Source organism: Xyrauchen texanus, unplaced genomic scaffold, assembly GCF_025860055.1.
Source record: "Xyrauchen texanus isolate HMW12.3.18 unplaced genomic scaffold, RBS_HiC_50CHRs HiC_scaffold_260, whole genome shotgun sequence".
Classification (NCBI taxonomy): domain Eukaryota; kingdom Metazoa; phylum Chordata; class Actinopteri; order Cypriniformes; family Catostomidae; genus Xyrauchen; species Xyrauchen texanus.
The window spans coordinates 1,995-28,185 of NW_026266228.1; the positions used below are offsets into that span (position 1 = coordinate 1,995).

General features: G+C 37.3%; 2 protein-coding genes across 33 annotated transcripts; one reads left to right on the forward strand and one right to left on the reverse strand.

Moving 5' to 3' along the window:
- Positions 1-381: 381 nt before the first annotated feature.
- LOC127642002 (zinc-alpha-2-glycoprotein-like) lies at positions 382-24,838 on the forward strand. 32 transcript variants are annotated; one of them, XM_052124730.1, is made up of 21 exons: positions 382-516; positions 3,842-4,117; positions 4,208-4,495; positions 5,351-5,635; positions 5,768-5,893; positions 6,150-6,221; positions 7,001-7,075; positions 8,252-8,326; positions 8,866-8,910; positions 9,010-9,054; positions 12,302-12,358; positions 12,457-12,501; positions 14,334-14,408; positions 17,662-17,706; positions 17,806-17,850; positions 19,688-19,762; positions 20,316-20,360; positions 20,460-20,504; positions 23,802-23,846; positions 23,945-23,989; positions 24,132-24,838. In XM_052124730.1, exons 1-21 carry the CDS (start codon positions 453-455, stop codon positions 24,152-24,154), a joined length of 1,896 nt encoding a protein of 631 aa, XP_051980690.1. In that variant the 5' UTR covers positions 382-452; the 3' UTR covers positions 24,155-24,838. The 32 variants fall into 32 exon arrangements, with proteins under 32 accessions (XP_051980690.1, XP_051980691.1, XP_051980692.1 ...); XM_052124731.1 differs by lacking the exon at positions 8,252-8,326; XM_052124732.1 differs by lacking the exon at positions 7,001-7,075.
- LOC127642004 (uncharacterized) lies at positions 10,596-23,740 on the reverse strand. Its single transcript, XM_052124766.1, has 2 exons — positions 22,620-23,740; positions 10,596-11,193 (listed from the first exon to the last, which is right to left on the reverse strand). Exons 1-2 carry the CDS (start codon positions 23,031-23,033, stop codon positions 10,993-10,995), a joined length of 615 nt encoding a protein of 204 aa, XP_051980726.1. The 5' UTR covers positions 23,034-23,740; the 3' UTR covers positions 10,596-10,992.
- Positions 24,839-26,191: the final 1,353 nt, after the last annotated feature.

A 26,191-nucleotide genomic window follows, 5' to 3' on the forward strand; every position in this document is an offset into this window, starting at 1 on the left:
CCTCCATTGAGTAGGCAATTGCAAGAAAATACAAATTTTATTAATGTCATTCTACCCCCAAATCTATATTTAAATGGTAAATTACGTATTATTCATTAATAATTCCTTTAGAAATCCTAAAGAGAAAGTTTCTTATTTTGTGCGAAAGTCTCAATACAAAAATGTAAATAAATCAGCATATTTAATATTTATGAGGTCCAGACGGAATTTGGTGATTTTGTTATTTATGTATTTTCTGCGCAGATATGAACATGATCATGTGAAACCCCTGACTACACTGTTCTCCTGGTGCTTACTGACGCTGCAGTGTCTGTTTTATCATTGGTTATTTAAAGAGGGAGGCGTTTGTGGATGTTAATTAATTTACCTGCAGAACTGGATTCAGTTCATCTGATCACCGTGTGCCCACTGGAGCGTCCACCGAAACGGCACCTGTTTCGAACAGCTTGGAAATGACCATTTACACAGCTTTGTGTGGGGCAGTTCTGCTCTCTGCTGTTGTTTCTGTCCAGAGCGGTAAGTTTGCGATTATTTACACAATATGCGTATTTTATTAAACCGAAAGTAAAACAAATCTTGTCATTTTTTAATACATATCTCTACACGCTCACAACGGCGCTGATATCCTGAAATAAGGGTTCAAATGTTTTTCACTGAACGTTTATTCGGTGAGTTACTCGATACCTGTCGAAGTGTTTGGTTTGTCAGTGAGATGGTGCTGGTAAACAGGAACAGAAATACTTTCGATTTAGAAACTTCCTCGACATGTTTTGAGTGACACCATCTCACCTGATCTATTCATTAGTCTGCCTTAGTAAACTTGACATTGTTTCGTCAACATGAAGTGTTCAATTATTATTCTATTCTTGCGACTAGTAGTAAAATAATTTAATTATATATAATGGAGGGATTTTATGGCCGGATTGCGACGTGTAATCAAATAGTAATTTTTTTTTTTTTTTTTTAAACAAGGAATTTCTTTCATATTTATTTATCTATCATAATTAAGTCACAGTTCTATTGTTTATAATTAAAGGTGACTCAAATAAGATAGTCTGCCTGATTCTTCGAGTCTTTCGTAATGTCGAACCTTTTTATTTTTCTCGGAATGCTGAATAATGTCTTTCTGTAGGACAAAGAGTTTTAAAATCCTGAAATATTATCTTTAAATTCATTTAAATCTTCTACATGGAAGTTTTCTACTATTTATCTTACAACTTTTCGTAACTTGACCTTTTATGAATCACGGAAGGTAGGCTACAATCCAGGTAGGTATAGCTGCAGGCCGGAGTCCTCCAAATGGGGGCGGGTTTACTCCAAATAAGGGGGCGTCACTTCTACTCACGGTTAAGGAAATGGTTTGGTTTGGAGCAAAGCCTGCAGCTATACCCTTCTCCGAAAATCGCAACCTTCAATGAAAAAAAATTATGAGTTTTTTTTTTTTTTTTGTAAAATACATGTGTAACTAAATGTGGATTTTTAAAATGCCTGTATGGAAATTCATATACATTTTACTGGGATAAAGATATGTGTAAATATTTATGCATGTCGTTATTCAACTTAATTGTGAAAATATATAACATGGAATATTTGGTTCATGTTTTACATGAGAGGACAAAAAAAAAACTTGATCAAGGATGCAAAGAAATGTATTTGATAAAAATCAGTTGACAGCTGGGACAAGTTACCTTTAGGTTACATATAACATGCTAAACTTAAATCTAATCATGTTACAGTTTAAAAGTAAATGCACTTTGTTCTTAACGGCGGAAGCAAACACCTACTACACAACTACCTTTTACTCAGTTGCCATACTGGCCCAATTTAACCCCTGTATACAAGTAAAGGAGCATAAATTAAAATAATTAACAGAACAGAAGTGAAACCAGCTAAAAATATGGTCGCCAGAGCGTCCTCTGTTTGCTGGGTACGGAAGTGAATGTGCATGTCACATCAGATGACTGGAGTGAGGTTTACTCATCCTGCACTATCACGTTCCAGCTGGCACCCACTACAAAGGCAAGGAGGGAAAAGCGTTAGCAACAGACATTAGCGCTAGCTAGTCAGTCTGGATAGCTAATCGGTTGTTGGTGTTCTCAACTGCTTGTGTATTTACAAGCTAGCTAGTCAAGTGTTTAAAGCATTACTCCTTGCTAAATAGAAAGAAAAATACCCACTGTTTTACACGTGACTTATTTAATTGGGTCATAGCATGCTGCAGTATAACCTGGTCAGAATTGTATGCTATTTGGGATTTTGCACTACATACATTTGTAATTATAGACATGTATAATTGTCTTTAATTGATTGCCTTACAATACGTAACTTTTTCAAAACAGTACTGTGGCAGTGCCATGGTAGAGTGATGGCATCAGTTGGTAATTTACCATAGATTATATCAGGTGCTCTGTCCAAAAACATGGTAACACATAGGCCCTTGTCCAAAAAAACATGGTAATACTTTACAGCAACTATTGAACCTTTCATAAGACTGCAAAGTAAAACATTCTGTGATATGATATAAATACATAAGACCTCATCATTAGGCCTGCATTTCCCCCGATAACAAATGTCAATTCTTTGAATTATAGCACATGGTTTTTTATATATATATTTCGACTGTAATTCCACCAAATTCGTTTGCATTGAAAGAAAATGTAATGTTTGTTACTGAATTAAAGGGGTCAGTGTAAATATGTGATGGGTTTTGGAAGTACATGAATAAATTGTGTATGTTGCATTGCAACTTTTTTTGGTACCATAAAAGGTTTAACATGAGACTTTGATTTGACTCTTGGATTTATTACTGGTTGTTTGTTTGACAAAATGTAAATAAATATATTCCCTCACAGCAGGATTAGTTTTAAAACATCATATTTCAAACAAAATGTTTTAAAGTGTACTGGTTTGTATCCCATTTGCCTTTAACCTATATATTGAGTAAATGTCAACATTTGGCCAATTGTACATGTATTTTCGATACACAAAATACTGTATTTTATTTTGATAATTTTTTTCCAAACAGTATTTGGCATTTTACTTCTAGTAATGCCATCCAGTGGAATAAAATAAGACATTTTGCTCAATAATAAAGGACAGAGAACTGAAATTATGTTTATCATAATATTGTAAACCTTTACAATGTTATTTACTAATTATTGCAATTATTCCTTAATTTTGGGGGTTATTTGTAAAATGAGACCATTTTGTTTATGAAATTAGTCCACTGTAAACAGAGAGCTTTTAAACTTGAGTGTGAAAATTCAGGCGGAGGTTAAATGCCTCTTCTGTGACCACTTGTGGTCATATTTGGAGGGGAGGGACTCTGTTTCATGATGACACCAATAACTATGTCTGTGTGTTACTGTATTTCATTAAAGTGCAACAATGTCAGAAAAGACAGTGCTGTTTCTCCCAGATGCAGCAGAAATGTAATCTAAGCACAAAATATAAAGTTAGAGCAGTTTTCAGTTATTTTAGATGATAATCTGTATTAACCTGAGCTGCAGATGTTTGTGCTTCTCATAAGTGTCCCATAAGTGTCCTAGTTACTCCAGTAAATATTTCTCAGAGGAGTTGGATTAAAAGTCACCTTCCACCTTTATCCACCTTACTTGAGAAATCCTGTTTTCTGAAAAGCACTGCATGAAATATCGTGAAAACCATTGGATCAGGCTATATATAATGATGTGGATGTTTTACTGAGAAAAAGAAAAACAATGCTAAACATTTATCTAAGTTCACTAAACTATAGGCATTGGAAGAGTTTGGAGTAGAATGGTTAAGCCACAATCCTAACAGGAATCCACTATTAATGTTCTTTCCATTTATTTCTTTATAGCTGACAAACACTCCCTGTTCTACATATACACCGCTTTATCCAAACCCATGGATCTGCCAGGCATCCATGAGTTCACTGCGATGGGTCTACTGGATGACAGACAGATTGACTACTACGATAGTGAGCAACAGAAAAAGATTCCTAAACAGCACTGGATGGAAGAGAAAATGCAGCAGGATTACTGGGAAAAAGGCACTCAGTCCCGAAAGAGCAAAGAGCAGTGGTTTAGTGTCAATGTCAACATTCTGATAGACCGAATGAGACAAAATAAGACAGGTGAGGAACATCAAGGGATTTTAATGTACACAATCATATTCTCTGTTATTTGAATCATCAGACAAATATTTTCACTGGTCTCAATTTCAGATCTCCATGTTCTTCAGTGGAGACATGGTTGTGAAGTTGAGAAACAAGGAAATGACACGAAGTTTTTCAAAGGCATCGATGAGTACAGCTATGATGGAGTGAACTTCCTGTCTTTTGATGATAAACAATCTCAGTGGGTCGCTCCAGTTGATGAAGCTCTCCAAACCAAGAGAAAATGGGATGACGTACCCATCCTAAACCAGTACACCAAGGGTTATCTGGAGAAAGAGTGTGTGGACTGGCTCAACAAGTTCAGAGAATATGGAGACCAGGAGCTCAAAAAGAGCTGTGAGTAAATCCAATTAAATTTAATAAAATATACTTTATTATAATTATACACATAGTTTTAAATATATTAGGTTGTTGTAAAGAAACACCACAGGATAAAAAGAAGAGAAAAAACAGCGGTCGATTGGGCCATATATAAAAAAAGTACAAAAATGAAATGCGAAAATAAAATACGATAATGAAATACGGTAGAGGCCAATGTCAAAAGAAAATATAAACAGGCATTAGTCTACCCATATGCTTCAGCATACATCACCTTAATACATGCTTACATCATTCACAGCATTTTATGCATTTTTAACCAGGCTGTAAGGGCATGTATAACAGTTTAAAACAGTAGAATTCTCATTAAACATGTTCACTAAACTGGAAAACACTCTGGGCTATAAAGCATTAAATAAGACATGATTCATTTTATATTCACACATCCAGATTTCACACGTGCACAAATGTGGTCAAAATCCACACATACAGTCCATATGCATCCCAAGTAATTCTCAAACGATGAACAAAACCAGGAGCTCTTCTGCACAATGTATGTTCTCACGTCTCTAACATGAGAGAGTGGCGAAAAGCGCGTGTCGCAAAACTCATGTTCTTAAAGGGGCCACGAACAATTTATGACTAGAGTTAAATTACATGACATTTTTCCGCTTGGCTTCATATAATTCCATAAAACTTCATAGTCATTTGAATGTGGTGTAGCAACTGAATGATGGATGCTGTTAAAATGTGAATTTACTCTACTCATCCTTGGTTTGTGAATGGACATTTGATTAGCAGCAGTTTTATTTTGATTTGACACAATGTCAACAGGCTGCTGACTGATTGTTCAATTGTTTCCTCTGCTCTCAGCACCACCAGAGGTTTATGCGTTTGCAAGGAAGTCTGTCAGTGACAAAAGCAAACTGAAACTCACCTGTCTGGCCACTGGCTTCTACCCCAAGGATGTGACATTGAAAATAAGGAAATATCGAACATCTCTGCCTGAAGATCAGATTGCTTCATCAGGAGTCTTACCAAACCATGATGGAACATTTCAGATAAGGAAGAGTGTGGAAATACTGGAGGAAGAAAAAGCAGATTATGATTGTTATGTGGCCCACAGATCCCTTGATGAACCCATTATCATCAAATGGGGTAATTAAATCTGATACACATAGAGACAGGATTATCACTTGATATTGATTAATTTAAAGAGCACCTCATTTTCACTGGCTGACATTTATTGTTTTTCTTTCCTTTCGTATCCAAAATGAATTCCAATTATAGATGGAAAGTGTGGTGACTGCAATCCAGTGACGGGCATGGGTGTTATCATTGTAGTGGTGATTGGAGCTGTGTTCGTATTGGTTATTGCCCTTATAGGTCTTTACATCTTAAAGATGAAGGGCATTTGTGAGTAGTGGCTATTTACTCACACACATACTTTGGGTTTTATACTTTAACTAATAGAGACATTACCCCTTTAATTAAAAGAAAATGAGAGAAGCCTCTGATTTATTATCATAAATGGCTAAATCTTACCAGCATATGGACTCTGTTTATGCTGCTGTGTCTCTGATGCCATATTAGTTTTATGTTTAAAAGAAACACTTGAGTGCAAAGAACAAAAATAAAGAAACACCTTGTTTAAATCTGTCATTCCCTCAAGTTCCCAGATCAGCTTCTCATCAGGACAAGAAGACCCATTTTGGACAAAATAAAGGATTGCTTCTGAATGCAGGTATCGGTTATCTTTAAATATACATTTAATTTCATAAAAATACGTGGTGTTGAAATACAATTTGTCACAGGGATTCAATGACAGGTTAAATGGTTATTGCGAGCAGACTCTGCTAAACACACAACATGGCTTTATTTGTGTAAATGAAATAATTTATTTGACACAAAGGGGAATACCAGTGGAATACAATTCCTACATTTCAGTCAGGACCACTTTAAAACATCTTGTAATAATAAAGCATCCTAAATCTTACAACAGTCTCGCCTAAATCTCACAGGGGGGCTGCTTTCCTCAATTTTTACCTCTACTTTCATTCAGATGGAAGAATTTTTAATGTATAAAGCCTAATTATGGCCCTTCTCTTCAGCTACTTGTTTCTCAGCAAGACGTGATGCAATCATGTGCTTAATTACATTTATGATGTTGTTCTTGGCAGATACTTTTAACAAATACTGTTCTTAAATAGGTAGTGAAATGGCAGTTCACCCAAAAGTGAACTTTCTCGGCCTCATACTCAAGCCCATATTAATTTTTCTCTTCTGTTAAGCTCAAAAGGAGATGTTTAGCAGAATGGTAGTCTCAGTCACTAACATTCTATTTGGTTGGCTAGAATAGAAGGGATACCACTATTATGCACTGCATGCCACTGTGTGAAGGGTGCAGCTAACAAATGAATGAATGGAGGAATTCAATCTGACGTGTGTCTGTCAGCTGATTGCAGAACTTTTGATTTGACCTGTCTGAACTGCCGTGTAGCACGTTATTCTTCTGTTTTACAGCAGGCCATGTGAATTCTACTGTGATACCTGTCGACAATGTAAATAAGCCTGAGGAGGGAGAGAGACTGCTTAAAGGTAACTACATGTTTTTATAAATGTCACTTATCAGGAAAATGCCTTTTGTATTAGGTGGGACGATATGGTTATCTTATGATTCAATATACGATACGAGGTTCACAAAGAGTTATTCGTATACATTTATTGTAAGAAAAGACCACAAACAAATGAACCTTTAAAATGAGTTGGTTACATTCAGGCTGATCAGGTGTAGAACAAGCAACAGAACTGAACAGAACCTGTCTTGAAAACAGGGATTTTTATGTCTGACGGATCATGTCATTTATGATTGTGTGGACATAAAACAATAATGCAGATGTTCAAAATTTGCCTCGTTACAGTTCGTCATTTATTTTTGGTTCTCAATATTTCATAATTAGAAATATATTGTCCCATCCCTAATTTATATATTGTAATTCTATTATTTTATAATATATTAATTATCTATTATAATAGGTGGTGTTGAAATACAATTTGTCACAGGGATTCAATGACAGGTTAAATGGTTATTGTGAGCAGACTCTGCTAAACACACAACATGGCTTTATTTGTGCAAATGAAATAATTTATTTGACACAAAGGGGAATACCAGTGGAATACAATTCCTACATTTCAGTCAAGACCACTTTAAAACATCTTGTAATAATAAAGCATCCTAAATTTTACAACAGTCTCGCCTAAATCTCACAGGGGGGCTGCTTTCCTCAATTTTTACCTCTACTTTCATTCAGATGGAAGAATTTTTAATGTATAAAGCATAATTATGGCCCTTCTCTTCAGCTACTTGTTTCTCAGCAAGACGTGATGCAATCATGTGCTTAATTACATTTATGATGTTGTTCTTGGCAGATACTTTTAACAAATACTGTTCTTAAATAGGTAGTGAAATGGCAGTTCACCCAAAAGTGAACTTTCTCGGCCTCATACTCAAGCCCATATTAATTTTTCTCTTCTGTTAAGCTCAAAAAGGAGATGTTTAGCAGAATGGTAGTCTCAGTCACTAACATTCTATTTGGTTGGCTAGAATAGAAGGGGTACCACTATTATGCACTGCATGCCACTGTGTGAAGGGTGCAGCTAAAAAATGAATGAATGGAGGAATTCAATCTGACGTGTGTCTGTCAGCTGATTGCAGAACTTTTTGATTTGACCTGTCTGAACTGCCGTGTAGCACGTTATTCTTCTGTTTTACAGCAGGCCATGTGAATTCTACTGTGATACCTGTCGACAATGTAAATAAGCCTGAGGAGGGAGAGAGACTGCTTAAAGGTAACTACATGTTTTTATAAATGTCACTTATCAGGAAAATGCCTTTTGTATTAGGTGGGACGATATGGTTATCTTATGATTCAATTCAATATACGATACGAGGCTCACAAAGAGTTATTCGTATACATTTATTGTAAGAAAAGACAAACAAATGAACCTTTAAAATGAGTTGGTTACATTCAGGCTGATCAGGTGTAGAACAAGCAACAGAACTGAACAGAACCTGTCTTGAAAACAGGGATTTTTATGTCTGACGGATCATGTCATTTATGATTGTGTGGACATAAAACAAAATTTGCCTCGTTACAGTTCGTCATTTATTTTTCGTTCTCAATATTTCATAATTAGAAATATATTGTCCCATCCCTAATTTATATATTATAATTCTATTATTATATTATAATTTATATGTATTTCCATTATGGAGATGAATGTCAGTTGTACACATCTCTTTACATGGACTGAAAGTGGAGAGAGAACCTTTCATTGTGCATCAATATCTCTCATGTAACTTTTGAATCCATATGTTTCATGTCTAGATGGATCAAAAGCAGGAAGTCAGGAGAGTGATTTGTCTGACTCTGGTAAACATGACCCTCATTTCAATATATTTCATGCTTAATTGAATATGGCAAATTATAAATGCATTATAGAGACAGTTTGACACTTTGTTTCTCCAACAGGAAAGGAGAGCAACTCCAGTGAATCCTCGATGGACAAAAAACCTGGTAACTATCATTTAGATATGCCATTTACCAGGCTAAAGCACATTTATATTTGTTGATGAAATATCAAGTACACACTTTCTGACATGGAATTAAAACTTAAAATGTAATCAGATCTTTAATGTGATGCCCCTTGTTGGTCCTGGAACAGCATATGCTCTCAACCAATCAGATTTAAGGCTTTGGGTTGTGCTTTAAACAACATTGTACCAACCTATTTTTTCCTGCTGATTTTAAGGTTTGTTAAAGGAACTGTTCACCCCAAAAAAATGACCCTCATGATATTCCAGATGTGTATGACTTTCTTTCTTCTGCAGAACACAAATGAAGATTTTTAGAAGAATATTTCAGCCTTTTTGGTCCATACAATACAAGTGAATGGTGACTTTGAAGCTCCTAAAAGCACACAAAATCAGCATCAAATTAATCCATAGCACTCTAGTTGTAAAATCTGTATATTATGATGATTTTGTGTGCCTTTTGGAGCTTCAAAGTTTTGGTCACCATTCACTTGTATTGTATGGACCTACAGACATATCTCCCATCATATCTCTATTAATATATCTTAATTTGTGTTCCGTGGAAGAAAGTCATATACGTTTGGGATGGATGGATGGATGGATGGATGGATGGATGATGGATGGATAGAAGCCTTTATTGTCATTGCATCGAAATACAACAACATTTCAGAAACTGCTCAGCAGTGTTACAATATATACACACATGTAAACCACACAATCACATTCCATTCATAAACCTAAATGCAGCAGGTAAAACAAGAAAGTGCAAGTTAAGGGTTTCAAACAGTTATTGCACAGTCCACAGTGAGTGTCATAAATAATAGATAGATAGGTATCATATATAATGTCATATATAATAGATAGCCCTTAGTTTAGGGACTGGAGGGTTTTTGGATAGAAACTGTTCAAGAATCTGGCAGTGCACATTTTAATTGCCCTGAATCGCCTTCCAGAGTCCTTAACAATGTTTTTTGCTCTGGATAGGTAACGGTGTTTGCAATGTCCTGTAGTAAGGGAGGAGAGGGCAGCCAATGATGTTCTGTGCTGTGTTTATGACTCTCACTAGAGCTTTTTTGTCAGATTCTGAGCAGCCCCCATACCACACTGTGAGACAGTATGTTAAAACACTCTCTATAGCAGAGCAGTAGAAGGCCACTAGTAGCTTTGTACACAGATGTTTTTTCTTTAGGACTCGCAGGAAGTGCATGTGCTGCTGTGCCTTTTGAACAGCAGCTGTCATGTTTGTGACCAGGAGAGTCTGCCAGATATATGGATTCCCAGAAATTTAAAACGGCGAACTCTTTCCACACAGTCTATATATATAAAAGATGGGAGGGGCTCAGCTCTGCACTTTCTGAAGTCCAAGATGAGTTCTTTAGTTTTCTTTGTGTTTAGTGACAGATTGTTTTCGGAGCACCACAACATCAGTTTTCGGACCTCGTCATGATAGGCAGACTCATCAGCCTCCAGAAATGAGTCCAATCACTCATTGTCATCTGCAAATTTTATAATGTGATTGGAGGAGTATGTGGAGATACAGTCATATGTATAGAGACAGTAGAATGGTGGACTCAGCACACATCCCTGTGGGGAACTGGTGCTAAGAGTGAGGGAGGAGGAGAGATGAGACCAAGCCTTACAGACTGAGGGCGGTTAGTGAGAAAATCCATAATCCAGGTGCACAGGTGAGCGGAGAGGCCCAAATGGAGGACTTTCCTGATGAGTATATCTGGTATGATAGTACTGAAAGCAGAACTATAATCAATGAAGTGCATCCGGACATAAGTCCCTGTGTGTTCCAGGTGCTCCAGAGCCTTGTGGGGGGCTGTGGCAATGGCATCTTCTGTTGACCTGTTGTCCCTGTAAGCAAATTGATGGGGGTCAAAAGTGGGAGGGAGGATAGCTTTAATATACCTCAATACTAGTCTCTCTCTAGACACTTTGTGACAATAGAAGTAAGAGCAATGGGTCTGTAGACATTTAAACTGTCTACAGCAGTCTTCTTTGGGGCCTGGATGATAATGGCTGGTTTAAGGCAGGGTGGGACAATGGCTTGTGACAGGGACAGATTGAAAATATTTGTAAAGACAGCAGCAAGTTCGTAGGCACAAGCCCCGAGTACCTTTCCGAGCACTCCATCAGGTCCTGCAGCCTTTCTGGGATTCACTGACTTGAACACCTGTCTCACCTCCTGTACAGTCAGTGTCTGAGTTCCTGTATCACTAGGAGATGTGTGTTGGAGTGGAGACTTTGCCTCAAAACGTGCAAAGAAACAATTTAGCTCCTCTGCCAGTGATGCGCTGGTGTTACAGCCAGTGGTGGCGCTGCCCTTGAAGTTTGTAATATGCTGCTCTCCCTGCCACACCCGCCTTGTGTTGTTTCCAGTAAAGTGGTCCTCTATCTTCCTCATGTAGACCAGCTTAGCATTTTTGATGCCTCTTTTTAGGTTTGCTCTCACAGTACTGTAAAGAGCCCTGTCACCTGATTTGAAGGCCATATCACAAGCTCTCAGGTGAGGATAGACTTCTGACGCCATCCAGTGTTTCTGGTTTGGAAATACCCGGATGCGCTTCGCCTCAGTGAAGATGTCAGGACAGCTGGCAATATAGAACAGAACAGTTTGTGTATATTCTGCCAGGTCCTGGTGTTTAAATAAGTACCATGCTTTGAAAGGACTGAAATCTTATAGTTGGAATAGTGCTCCCTCAGGCCTGGTTTTGATAGTTTTTGTGGTTGGCTTTATCTGTTTCCTGAGGAGAGTATAATCTGGGACAAGGAACAGTGTGACATGGTCAGATAGGCCCAGATGTGGGAGGGTCACAGCTCTAGAGCCATGCTTGATATTTGAAACATGTCTGATTAAAGTCACCAGATATGAACTCATTAGGATAGGCCCTCTAATGTTTGCTAATAATACTGTGCAAGTAGATGACAGATGACAGTTTAGATGACATAAAACAATAATGCAGATGTTTAAATTGTGTTTAAATGTAAAAATTTGCCTCATTACATTTCATCATTTATTTTTTGTTCTCAATATTCCATAATTAGAAATATATTGTCCCATCCCTAATTTATATATTGTAATTCTATTATTCTATTATAATTTATATATATTTCCATTATGGAGATGAATGTCAGTTGTACACATCTCTTTACATGGACTGAAAGTGGAGAGAGAACCTTTCATTGTGCATCAATATCTCTCATGTAACTTTTGATCCATCTAGAATTGAAACATATGGATTCAAAAGCAGGAAGTCAGGAGAGTGATTTGTCTGACTCTGGTAAACATGACCCTCATTTAAATATATTTCATGCTTAATTGAATATGGCAAATTATAATACATTATAGAGACAGTTTGACACTTTGTTTCTCCAACAGGAAAGGAGAGCAACTCCAGTGTATCCTCTATGGACAAAAAACCTGGTAACTATCATTTAGATATGCCATTTACCAGGCTAAAGCACATTTATATTTGTTGATGAAATATCAATTGCACACTTTCTGATATGGAATTAAAACTTAAAATGTAATCAGATCTTTAATGTGATGCCCCTTGTTGGTCCTGGAACAGCATATGCTCTCAACCAATCAGATTTAAGGCTTTGGGTTGTGCTTTAAACAACATTGTACCAACCTATTTTTTCCTGCTGATTTTAAGGTTTGTTAAAGGAACTGTTCACCCCAAAAAAATGACCCTCATGATATTCCAGATGTGTATGACTTTCTTTATTCTGCAGAACACAAATGAAGATTTTTAGAAGAATATTTCAGCCTTTTTGGTCCATACAATACAAGTGAATGGTGACTTTGAAGCTCCTAAAAGCACACAAAATCAGCATCAAATTAATCCATAGCACTCTAGTTGTAAAATCTGTATATTATGATGATTTTGTGTGCCTTTTGGAGCTTCAAAGTTTTGGTCACCATTGACTTGTATTGTATGGACCTACAGACATATCTCCCATCATATCTTAAGTTGGTTACATTCAGTACAGCTGGCAATATAGAACAGAACAGTTTGTGTATATTCTGCCAGGTCCTGGTGTTTAAATAAGTACCATGCTTTGAAAGGACTGAAATCTTATAGTTGGAATAGTGCTCCCTCAGGCCTGGTTTTGATAGTTTTTGTGGTTGGCTTTATCTGTTTCCTGAGGAGAGTATAATCTGGGACAAGGAACAGTGTGACATGGTCAGATAGGCCCAGATGTGGGAGGGTCACAGCTCTAGAGCCATGCTTGATATTTGAAACATGTCTGATTAAAGTCACCAGATATGAACTCATTAGGATAGGCCCTCTAATGTTTGCTAATAATACTGTGCAAGTAGATGACAGATGACAGTTTAGATGACATAAAACAATAATGCAGATGTTTAAATTGTGTTTAAATATAAAAATTTGCCTCATTACATTTCATTTATTTTTGGTTCTCAATATTTCATAATTAGAAATATATTGTCCCATCCCTAATTTATATATTGTAATTCTATTATTTTATAATATATTAATTATCTATTATAATAGGTGGTGTTGAAATACAATTTGTCACAGGGATTCAATGACAGGTTAAATGGTTATTGTGAGCAGACTCTGCTAAACACACAACATGGCTTTATTTGTGTAAATGAAATAATTTATTTGACACAAAGGGGAATACCAGTGGAATACAATTCCTACATTTCAGTCAAGACCACTTTAAAACATCTTGTAATAATAAAGCATCCTAAATTTTACAACAGTCTCAGCCTAAATCTCACAGGGGGCTGCTTTCCTCAATTTTTACCTCTACTTTCATTCAGATGGAAGAATTTTTAATGTATAAAGCATAATTATGGCCCTTCTCTTCAGCTACTTGTTTCTCAGCAAGACGTGATGCAATCATGTGCTTAATTACATTTATGATGTTGTTCTTGGCAGATACTTTTAACAAATACTGTTCTTAAATAGGTAGTGAAATGGCAGTTCACCCAAAAGTGAACATTCTCTGCCTCATACTCCATATTAATTTTCCTCTTCTGTTAAGCTCAAAAAGGAGATGTTTAGCAGAATGGTAATCTCAGTCACTAACATTCTATTTGGTTGGCTAGAATAGAAGGGGTACCACTATTATGCACTGCATGCCACTGTGTGAAGGGTGCAGCTAACAAATGAATGAATGGAGGAATTCAATCTGACGTGTGTCTGTCAGCTGATTGCAGAACTTTTTGATTTGACCTGTCTGAACTGCCGTGTAGCACGTTATTCTTCTGTTTTACAGCAGGCCATGTGAATTCTACTGTGATACCTGTCGACAATGTAAATAAGCCTGAGGAGGGAGAGAGACTGCTTAAAGGTAACTACATGTTTTTATAAATGTCACTTATCAGGAAAATGCCTTTTGTATTAGGTGGGACGATATGGTTATCTTATGATTCAATTCAATATACGATACTGAGGTTCACAAAGAGTTATTCAGTATACATTTATTGTAAGAAAAGACAAACAAATGAACCTTTAAAATGAGTTGGTTACATTCAGGCTGATCAGGTGTAGAACAAGCAACAGAACTGAACAGAACCTGTCTTGAAAACAGGGATTTTTATGTCTGACTGGATCATGTCATTTATGATTGTGTGGACATAAAACAATAATGCAGATGTTCAAAATTTGCCTCGTTACAGTTCGTCATTTATTTTTTCGTTCTCAATATTTCATAATTAGAAATATATTGTCCCATCCTAATTTATATATTATAATTCTATTATTATATTATAATTTATATGTATTTCCATTATGGAGATGAATGTCAGTTGTACACATCTCTTTACATGGACTGAAAGTGGAGAGAGAACCTTTCATTGTGCATCAATATCTCTCATATTGAGAGATATTCATATCTCTATTAATATATCTTAATTTGTGTTCCGTGGAAGAAAGTCATATACGTTTGGGATGGATGGATGGATGGATGGATGATGGATGGATAGAAGCCTTTATTGTCATTGCATCGAAATACAACAACATTTCAGAAACTGCTCAGCAGTGTTACAATATATACACACATGTAAACCACACAATCACATTCCATTCATAAACCTAAATGCAGCAGGTAAAACAAGAAAGTGCAAGTTAAGGGTTTCAAACAGTTATTGCACAGTCCACAGTGAGTGTCATAAATAATAGATAGATAGGTATCATATATAATGTCATATATAATAGATAGCCCTTAGTTTAGGGACTGGAGGGTTTTTGGATAGAAACTGTTCAAGAATCTGGCAGTGCACATTTTAATTGCCCTGAATCAGCCTTCCAGAGTCCTTAACAATGTTTTTTGCTCTGGATAGGTAACGGTGTTTGCAATGTCCTGTAGTAAGGGAGGAGAGGGCAGCCAATGATGTTCTGTGCTGTGTTTATGACTCTCACTAGAGCTTTTTTGTCAGATTCTGAGCAGCCCCCATACCACACTGTGAGACAGTATGTTAAAACACTCTCTATAGCAGAGCAGTAGAAGGCCACTAGTAGCTTTGTACACAGATGTTTTTTCTTTAGGACTCGCAGGAAGTGCATGTGCTGCTGTGCCTTTTGAACAGCAGCTGTCATGTTTGTGACCAGGAGAGTCTGCCAGATATATGGATTCCCAGAAATTTAAAACGGCGAACTCTTTCCACACAGTCTATATATATAAAGATGGGAGGGGGCTCAGCTCTGCACTTTCTGAAGTCCAAGATGAGTTCTTTAGTTTTCTTTGTGTTTAGTGACAGATTGTTTTCGGAGCACCACAACATCAGTTTTCGGACCTCGTCATGATAGGCAGACTCATCGCCTCCAGAAATGAGTCCAATCACTCATTGTCATCTGCAAATTTTATAATGTGATTGGAGGAGTATGTGGAGATACAGTCATATGTATAGAGACAGTAGAATGGTGGACTCAGCACACATCCCTGTGGGGAACTGGTGCTAAGAGTGAGGGAGGAGGAGAGATGAGACCAAGCCTTACAGACTGAGGGCGGTTAGTGAGAAAATCCATAATCCAGGTGCACAGGTGAGCGGAGAGGCCCAAATGGAGGACTTTCCTGATGAGTATATCTGGTATGATAGTACTGAAAGCAGAACTATAATCAATGAAGTGCATCCGGACATAAGTCCCTGTGTGTTCCAGGTGCTCCAGAGCCTTGTGGGGGGCTGTGGCAATGGCATCTTCTGTTGACCTGTTGTCCCTGTAAGCAAATTGATGGGGGTCAAAAGTGGGAGGGAGGCTAGCTTTAATATGCCTCGATACTAGTCTCTCTCTAGACACTTTGTGACAATAGAAGTAAGAGCAATGGGTCTGTAGTCATTTAAACTGTCTACAGCAGTCTTCTTTGGGGCCCGGATGATAATGGCTGGTTTAAGGCAGGGTGGGACGATGGCTTGTGACCGGGACAGATTGAAAATGTTTGTTAAGACAGCAGCAAGTTCGTAGGCACAAGCCCCGAGTACCTTTCCAAGCACTCCATCAGGTCCTGCAGCCTTTCTGGGATTCACTGACTTGAACACCTGTCTCACCTCCTGTACAGTCAGTGTCTGAGTTCCTGTATCACGAGGAGATGTGTGTTGGAGTGGAGACTTTGCATCAAAACATGCAAAGAAACAGTTTAGCTCCTCTGCCAGTGATGCGCTGGTGTTACAGCCAGTGGTGGCGCTGCCCTTGAAGTTTGTAATATGCTGCTCTACCTGCCACACCCGCCTTGTGTTGTTTCCAGTAAAGTGGTCCTCTATCTTCCTCATGTAGACCAGCTTAGCATTTTTGATGCCTCTTTTTAGGTTTGCTCTCACAGTACTGTAAAGAGCCCTGTCACCTGATTTGAAGGCCATATCACAAGCTCTCAGGTGAGGATAGACTTCTGACGCCATCCAGTGTTTCTGGTTTGGAAATACCCGGATGCGCTTCGCCTCAGTGAAGAAGTCAGTACAGCTGGCAATATAGAACAGAACAGTTTGTGTATATTCTGCCAGGTCCTGGTGTTTAAATAAGTACCATGCTTTGAAAGGACTGAAATCTTATAGTTGGAATAGTGCTCCCTCAGGCCTGGTTTTGATAGTTTTTGTGGTTGGCTTTATCTGTTTCCTGAGGAGAGTATAATCTGGGACAAGGAACAGTGTGACATGGTCAGATAGGCCCAGATGTGGGAGGGTCACAGCTCTAGAGCCATGCTTGATATTTGAAACATGTCTGATTAAAGTCACCAGATATGAACTCATTAGGATAGGCCCTCTAATGTTTGCTAATAATACTGTGCAAGTAGATGACAGATGACAGTTTAGATGACATAAAACAATAATGCAGATGTTTAAATTGTGTTTAAATGTAAAAATTTGCCTCATAACATTTCATTTATTTTTGGTTCTCAATATTTCATAATTAGAAAAATATTGTCCCATCCCTAATTTATATATTATAATTCTATTATTCTATTATTATATTATAATTTATATGCATTTCCATTATGGAGATGAATGTCAGTTGTACACATCTCTTTACATGGACTGAAAGTGGAGAGAGAACCTTTCATTGTGCATCAATATCTCTCATGTAACTTTTGAATCCATATGTTTCCTGTCTAGATGGATCAAAAGCAGGAAGTCAGGAGAGTGATTTGTCTGACTCTGGTAAACATGACCCTCGTTTCAATATATTTCATGCTTAATTGAATATGGCAAATTATAAATGCATTATAGAGACAGTTTGACACTTTGTTTCTCCAACAGGAAAGGAGAGCAACTGCAGTCTATCCTCTATGGACAACAAAACTGGTAACTATCATTTAGATATGCCATTTACCAGGCTAAAGCACATTTATATTTGTTGATGAAATATCAAGTACACACTTTCTGACATGGAATTAAAACTTAAAATGTAATCAGATCTTTAATGTGATGCCCCTTGTTGGTCCTGGAACAGCATATGCTCTCAACCAATCAGATTTAAGGCTTTGGGTTGTGCTTTAAACAACATTGTACCAACCTATTTTTTCCTGCTGATTTTAAGGTTTGTTAAAGGAACTGTTCACCCCAAAAAAATGACCCTTATGATATTCCAGATGTGTATGACTTTCTTTCTTCTGCAGAACACAAATGAAGATTTTTAGAAGAATATTTCAGCCTTTTTGGTCCATACAATACAAGTGAATGGTGACTTTGAAGCTCCTAAAAGCACACAAAATCAGCATCAAATTAATCCATAGCACTCTAGTTGTAAAATCTGTATATTATGATGATTTTGTGTGCCTTTTGGAGCTTCAAAGTTTTGGTCACCATTGACTTGTATTGTATGTACCTACAGACATATCTCCCATCATATCTTAAGTTGGTTACATTCAGTACAGCTGGCAATATAGAACAGAACAGTTTGTGTATATTCTGCCAGGTCCTGGTGTTTAAATAAGTACCATGCTTTGAAAGGACTGAAATCTTATAGTTGGAATAGTGCTCCCTCAGGCCTGGTTTTGATAGTTTTTGTGGTTGGCTTTATCTGTTTCCTGAGGGGAGTATAACCTGGGACAAGGAACAGTGTGACATGGTCAGATAGGCCCAGATGTGGGAGGGTCACAGCTCTAGAGCCATGCTTGATATTTGAAACATGTCTGATTAAAGTCACCAGATATGAACTCATTAGGATAGGCCCTCTAATGTTTGCTAATAATACTGTGCAAGTAGATGACAGATGACAGTTTAGATGACATAAAACAATAATGCAGATGTTTAAATTGTGTTTAAATATAAAAATTTGCCTCATTACATTTCATTTATTTTTGGTTCTCAATATTTCATAATTAGAAATATATTGTCCCATCCCTAATTTATATATTGTAATTCTATTATTTTATAATATATTAATTATCTATTATAATAGGTGGTGTTGAAATACAATTTGTCACAGGGATTCAATGACAGGTTAAATGGTTATTGTGAGCAGACTCTGCTAAACACACAACATGGCTTTATTTGTGCAAATGAAATAATTTATTTGACACAAAGGGGAATACCAGTGGAATACAATTCCTACATTTCAGTCAGGACCACTTTAAAACATCTTGTAATAATAAAGCATCCTAAATCTTACAACAGTCTCGCCTAAATCTCACAGGGGGGCTGCTTTCCTCAATTTTTACCTCTACTTTCATTCAGATGGAAGGATTTTTAAGGTATAAAGCCTAATTATGGCCCTTCTCTTCAGCCACTTGTTTCTCAGCAAGACGTGATGCAATCATGTGCTTAATTACATTTATGTTGTTGTTCTTGGCAGATACTTTTAACAAATACTGTTCTTAAATAGGTAGTGAAATGGCAGTTCACCCAAAAGTGAACTTTCTCGGCCTCATACTCAAGCCCATATTAATTTTTCTCTTCTGTTAAGCTCAAAAAGGAGATGTTTAGCAGAATGGTAGTCTCAGTCACTAACATTCTATTTGGTTGGCTAGAATAGAAGGGGTACCACTATTATGCACTGCATGCCACTGTGTGAAGGGTGCAGCTAACAAATGAATGAATGGAGGAATTCAATCTGACGTGTGTCTGTCAGCTGATTGCAGAACTTTTTGATTTGACCTGTCTGAACTGCCGTGTAGCACGTTATTCTTCTGTTTTACAGCAGGCCATGTGAATTCTACTGTGATACCTGTCGACAATGTAAATAAGCCTGAGGAGGGAGAGAGACTGCTTAAAGGTAACTACATGTTTTTATAAATGTCACTTATCAGGAAAATGCCTTTTGTATTAGGTGGGACGATATGGTTATCTTATGATTCAATATACGATACGAGGTTCACAAAGAGTTATTCGTATACATTTATTGTAAGAAAAGACCACAAACAAATTAACCTTTAAAATGAGTTGGTTACATTCAGGCTGATCAGGTGTAGAACAAGCAACAGAACTGAACAGAACCTGTCTTGAAAACAGGGATTTTTATGTCTGACGGATCATGTCATTTATGATTGTGTGGACATAAAACAATAATGCAGATGTTTAAATTATGTTTAAATGTCAAAATTTGCCTCATTACAGTTCTCAATATTTCATAATTAGAAATATATTGTCCCATCCCTAATTTATATATTATAATTCTATTATTATATTATAATTTATATGTATTTCCATTATGGAGATGAATGTCAGTTGTACACATCTCTTTACATGGACTGAAAGTGGAGAGAGAACCTTTCATTGTGCATCAATATCTCTCATGTAACTTTTGAATCCATATGTTTCATGTCTAGATGGATCAAAAGCAGGAAGTCAGGAGAGCGATTTGTCTGACTCTGGTAAACATGACCCTCATTTCAATATATTTCATGCTTAATTGAATATGGCAAATTATAAATGCATTATAGAGACAGTTTGACACTTTGTTTCTCCAACAGGAAAGGAGAGCAACTCCAGTGAATCCTCGATGGACAAAAAACCTGGTAACTATCATTTAGATATGCCATTTACCAGGCTAAAGCACATTTATATTTGTTGATGAAATATCAAGTACACACTTTCTGACATGGAATTAAAACTAAAAATGTAATCAGATCTTTAATGTGATGCTCCTGGTTGGTCCTGGAACAGCATATGCTCTCAACCAATCAGATTTAAGGCTTTGGGTTGTGCTTTAAACAACATTGTACCAACCTATTTTTTCCTGCTGATTTTAAGGTTTGTTAAAGGAACTGTTCACCCCAAAAAATGACCCTCATGATATTCCAGATGTGTAAGACTTTCTTTCTTCTGCAGAACACAAATGAAGATTTTTAGAAGAATATTTCAGCCTTTTTGGTCCATACAATACAAGTGAATGGTGACTTTGAAGCTCCTAAAAGCACACAAAATCAGCATCAAATTAATCCATAGCACTCTAGTTGTAAAATCTGTATATTATGATGATTTTGTGTGCCTTTTGGAGCTTCAAAGTTTTGGTCACCATTCGCTTGTATTGTATGGATCTACAGACATATCTCCCATCATATCTCTATTGATATATCTTAATTTGTGTTCCATGGAAGAAAGTCATATACGTTTGGGATGGATGGATGGATGGATAGAAGCCTTTATTGTCATTGCATCGAAATACAACAACATTTCAGAAACTGCTCAGCAGTGTTACAATATATACACACATGTAAACCACACAATCACATTCCATTCATAAACCTAAATGCAGCAGGTAAAACAAGAAAGTGCAAGTTAAGGGTTTCAAACAGTTATTGCACAGTCCACAGTGAGTGTCATAAATAATAGATAGATAGGTATCATATATAATGTCATATATAATAGATAGCCCTTAGTTTAGGGACTGGAGGGTTTTTGGATAGAAACTGTTCAAGAATCTGGCAGTGCACATTTTAATTGCCCTGAATCGCCTTCCAGAGTACTTAACAATGTTTTTTGCTCTGGATAGGTAACGGTGTTTGCAATGTCCTGTAGTAAGGGAGGAGAGGGCAGCCAATGATGTTCTGTGCTGTGTTTATGACTCTCACTAGAGCTTTTTTGTCAGATTCTGAGCAGCCCCCATACCACACTGTGAGACAGTATGTTAAAACACTCTCTATAGCAGAGCAGTAGAAGGCCACTAGTAGCTTTGTACACAGATGTTTTTTCTTTAGGACTCGCAGGAAGTGCATGTGCTGCTGTGCCTTTTGAACAGCAGCTGTCATGTTTGTGGACCAGGAGAGACTGTCAGATATATGGATTCCCAGAAATGTAAAACTGCGAACTCTTTCCACACAGTCTATATATATAAAGATGGGAGGGGGCTCAGCTCTGCACTTCCCGAAGTCCAAGATGAGTTCTTTAGTTTTCTTTGTGTTTAGTGACAGATTGTTTTCGGAGCACCACAACATCAGTTTTCGGACCTCGTCATGATAGGCAGACTCATCGCCTCCAGAAATGAGTCCAATCACTGTAGTGTCATCTGCAAATTTTATAATGTGATTGGAGGAGTATGTGGAGATACAGTCATATGTATAGAGACAGTAGAATGGTGGACTCAGCACACATCCCTGTGGGGAACTGGTGCTAAGAGTGAGGGAGGAGGAGAGATGAGACCAAGCCTTACAGACTGAGGGCGGTTAGTGAGAAAATCCATAATCCAGGTGCACAGGTGAGCGGAGAGGCCCAAATGGAGGACTTTCCTGATGAGTATATCTGGTATGATAGTACTGAAAGCAGAACTATAATCAATGAAGTGCATCCGGACATAAGTCCCTGTGTGTTCCAGGTGCTCCAGAGCCTTGTGGGGGCTGTGGCAATGGCATCTTCTGTTGACCTGTTGTCCCTGTAAGCAAATTGATGGGGGTCAAAAGTGGGAGGGAGGATAGCTTTAATATGCCTCAATACTAGTCTCTCTCTAGACACTTTGTGACAATAGAAGTAAGAGCAATGGGTCTGTAGACATTTAAACTGTCTACAGCAGGCTTCTTTGGGGCCCGGATGATAATGGCTGGTTTAAGGCAGGGTGGGACGATGGCTTGTGACAGGGACAGATTGAAAATATTTGTAAAGACAGCAGCAAGTTCAGTAGGCACAAGCCCGAGTACCTTTCCAAGCACTCCATCAGGGCCTGCAGCCTTTCTGGGATTCACTGACTTGAACACCTGTCTCACCTCCTGTACAGTCAGTGTCTGAGTTCCTGTATCACGAGGAGATGTGTGTTGGAGTGGAGACTTTGCCTCAAAACGTGCAAAGAAACAGTTTAGCTCCTCTGCCAGTGATGCGCTGGTGTTACAGCCAGTGGTGGCGCTGCCCTTGAAGTTTGTAATATGCTGCTCTCCCTGCCACACCCGCCTTGTGTTGTTTCTAGTAAAGTGGTCCTCTATCTTCCTCTTGTAGACCAGCTTAGCATTTTTGATGCCTCTTTTTAGGTTTGCTCTCACAGTACTGTAAAGAGCCCTGTCACCTGATTTGAAGGCCATATCACAAGCTCTCAGGTGAGGATAGACTTCTGACGCCATCCAGTGTTTCTGGTTTGGAAATACCCGGATGCGCTTCGCCTCAGTGAAGAAGTCAGTACAGCTGACAATATAGAACAGAACAGTTTGTGTATATTCTGCCAGGTCCTGGTGTTTAAATAAGTCCCATTCAGTCCTTTCAAAGCAATCTTATAGTTGGAATAGTGCTCCCTCAGGCCTGGTTTTGATAGTTTTTGTGGTTGCTTTATCTGTTTCCTGAGGGGAGTATAACCTGGGACAAGGAACAGTGAGACATGGTCAGATAGGCCCAGATGTGGGAGGGTCACAGCTCTAGAGCCATGCTTGATATTTGAATACACGTGACCAAGTGTATTACTTTCTCCGGTGGCACATTTCACATGTTGTGAGAATTTTGGATGTACAGTCTTTAAACATGCCTGATTAAAGTCACCAGATATGATATGAACTCCATTAGGATAGGCCCTCTAATGTTTGCTAATAATACTGTGCAAGTAGATTTTAGATGACATAAAACAATAATGCAGATGTTTAAATTATGTTTAAATATAAAAAAATTTGCCTCATTACATTTCGTCATTTATTTTTTGTTCTCAAGATTTCATAACTAGAAATATATTGTCCCATCCCTAATTTATATATTATAATTCTATTATTCTATTATTATTATTATATTATTTATATGCATTTCCATTATGGAGATGAATGTCGGGACTGAAAGTGGAGAGAGAACCTTTCATTGTGCATCAATATCTCTCATGTAACTTTTGAATCCATATGTTTCATGTCTAGATTTATCAAAAGCAGGAAGTCAGGAGAGCGATTTGTCTGACTCTGGTAAACATGACCCTCATTTCAATATATTTCATGCTTAATTTAATATGGCAAATTATAATGCATTATAGAGACAGTTTGACACTTTGTTTCTCCAACAGGAAAGGAGAGCAACTGCAGTCTATCCTCTATGGACAACAAAACTGGTAACTATCATTTATATATGCCATTTACCAGGCTAAAGCACATTTATATTTGTTGATGAAATATCAATTGCACACTTTCTGACATGGAATTAAAACTAAAAATGTAATCAGATCTTTAATGTGATGCTCCTTGTTGGTCCAGGAACAGCATATGCTCTCAACTGATTGAGATTCACTATTGCAGCAAATCCCTTGATTTCAGTGGTGCTGGTGTAGTTCAAGGACTTGAAGTTAAAGGGACGCTTCATCATGCACCCAAAAGATTTCATTATATTTTTCACTTTTGTTGCAACGCACACTGATGTCGGCGTCATGAAGTTTGGTGGTATTTGTCAACAATGCAAGCTCACAATCATAATATAATGAGATATTTTCTTGAAAAAACTGCATTAATAGAGACTATTTTGATTCTTTGTTACCTCACATTGTTGTTTTACTCTTTGGGTCTGTGAAAGATTTCTTGATCGCAACTGCATTTACAACATTATGAAATTACTATGAGAGGTCTTCATTTTTTTTTTTTTTTTTACATTGCTCTAAATTTATGCTAGTCTTGAAGAAAAGCTTAAACTTTTTAATTATGATTATTTGACTATTTGTAAAGTTATTATTTTCCATCAGCTATTTGTCAATTATTGTACAGAGGTATTGTTCCAAAATATTGTAAAAATCGTTTGTGGACTCCTTTCCAAAAAACATTTATTTAGAAGTTATTGGTTTCTTAAAATTAAATTAACATGTTAGGATGACATCAGCATCGCATGTAAATGTCATTGTTATGACAGTTATTGTGAAAGTTTTCTGATATTAATCTGGTTCTGAAATGCTTTTGATGTCAATAAAGTTGAGTGGGATTTACTTTTTTATTATTATTATTATTTTTTTTTTTACTTTTTTGTCTTTACTAAAAGTAACATTATAAATGCACACTCTGTCATGTTTATTTTGTTGATAGTCCCTTCATCGAGTGACCTTGTTTTACGACATCCACCCAGAGACAGATAACAAGAAGTTTGTTCTTTTTTATTATTGGTTAAAACTGTAAATATAAGTAGCTAGATTTCTACTTCATCCTCCATTTTGTCAAAACCGTTTCCTGTTATCTTGACGTTCAGACTTCGACGAAGAATCGACACAAGCATCGGTACATTTCTCACTGTCTAAAATACATTTCAGTCATGGACACAGGTGTCGTGATGAAGACTTTTGCTCTGATCAGTGTTTTTCTTCTTCCTGGGACTTTGCTGTCAGTTCAAGCAGGTAAATAAAATCTGCATTTGTCTGAGAACAAAAGTGAAAGTAAAACATTGCACTTCCTTTAAAATGTCTGTTAACGTCAAAACTGAACTTTGACGTAAATGTGTAATTATCTAAATTACACATTTAGATAAACTTTCAATGACATTAGTAATTATTTTTTATAAACACAAAAGTAAATATAGCTGCAAGCAGCGATGGCGGGCCCAAGTCGGTGGTACCGCCACCCCCCGTGCCTTTAGGGTCGCTGCTGGCACCGCTACCCCCGTGCCTTTAGGGTCGCTGTGCACGATGGGCAATAACATAACCTCGCTTTGACTGTCGAGAAGATGTGTGCTGTAGAGCTTGCATCAGTGTGGGCTCTGCAAAAGTGCGCATCGAGGGCACATATCAACCACAAAGTATGCAAGAATATGTAACGAGGCACACGTGCCAGGTCTTGTGTGTCACACTTGTATAAGGTTCAATATAATTCGATATGGGCCAACTGATCAGAAGATAAGGAGCGGCTACTGGAGAGAGGAAACAACACAGCAGGTAGGTGAAAACCAAGAGCTTTTTTTACTGGTTGGAATCTTGTATTTGTTGAAGAAATTCCTAATTGCAATTTGTCTGGAGCATGTAAATCTCAATACTGTAATTTGACAACATACAATGTATGATAATGCTTACAATCAAATCTCTTTTTTGAAATTCCAGGAAGTTGGACTCATCAACTCAAACAAATCAACTCAATTGACAACAGTTGTCATATACTTTGTATGAAAATGAAATAATAAAATGAAACTTGGAAAACTCAGACTCAGTTTGGTTATGACCCAATATCATATTTAGAAACAATAAACAATGTTCTTAAAACAACATATTGCAACTTAATAACTCAAATCACTCTTTCAATTTAAAATGTAACAGTCTTTTCAGCCAAATGAATCAAATGTTCAAAAT

Excerpts from the sequence above, each read along its gene's own strand:
- LOC127642002 (XM_052124730.1), top strand. The coding sequence starts at position 453 with ATGACCATTTACACAGCTTTGTGTGGGGCAGTTCTGCTCTCTGCTGTT. Across the intron at positions 8,911-9,009 it reads GAGTGATTTGTCTGACTCTG|GAAAGGAGAGCAACTCCAGT; the intron begins GTAAACATGACC and ends TTTCTCCAACAG. Across the intron at positions 14,409-17,661 it reads GGGAGAGAGACTGCTTAAAG|ATGGATCAAAAGCAGGAAGT; the intron begins GTAACTACATGT and ends TTTCCTGTCTAG.
- LOC127642004 (XM_052124766.1), bottom strand. The coding sequence starts at position 23,033 with ATGGCGTCAGAAGTCTATCCTCACCTGAGAGCTTGTGATATGGCCTTC. Across the intron at positions 11,194-22,619 it reads CTGATGGAGTGCTTGGAAAG|GTACTCGGGGCTTGTGCCTA; the intron begins GTACTCGGGCTT and ends GTGCTCGGAAAG.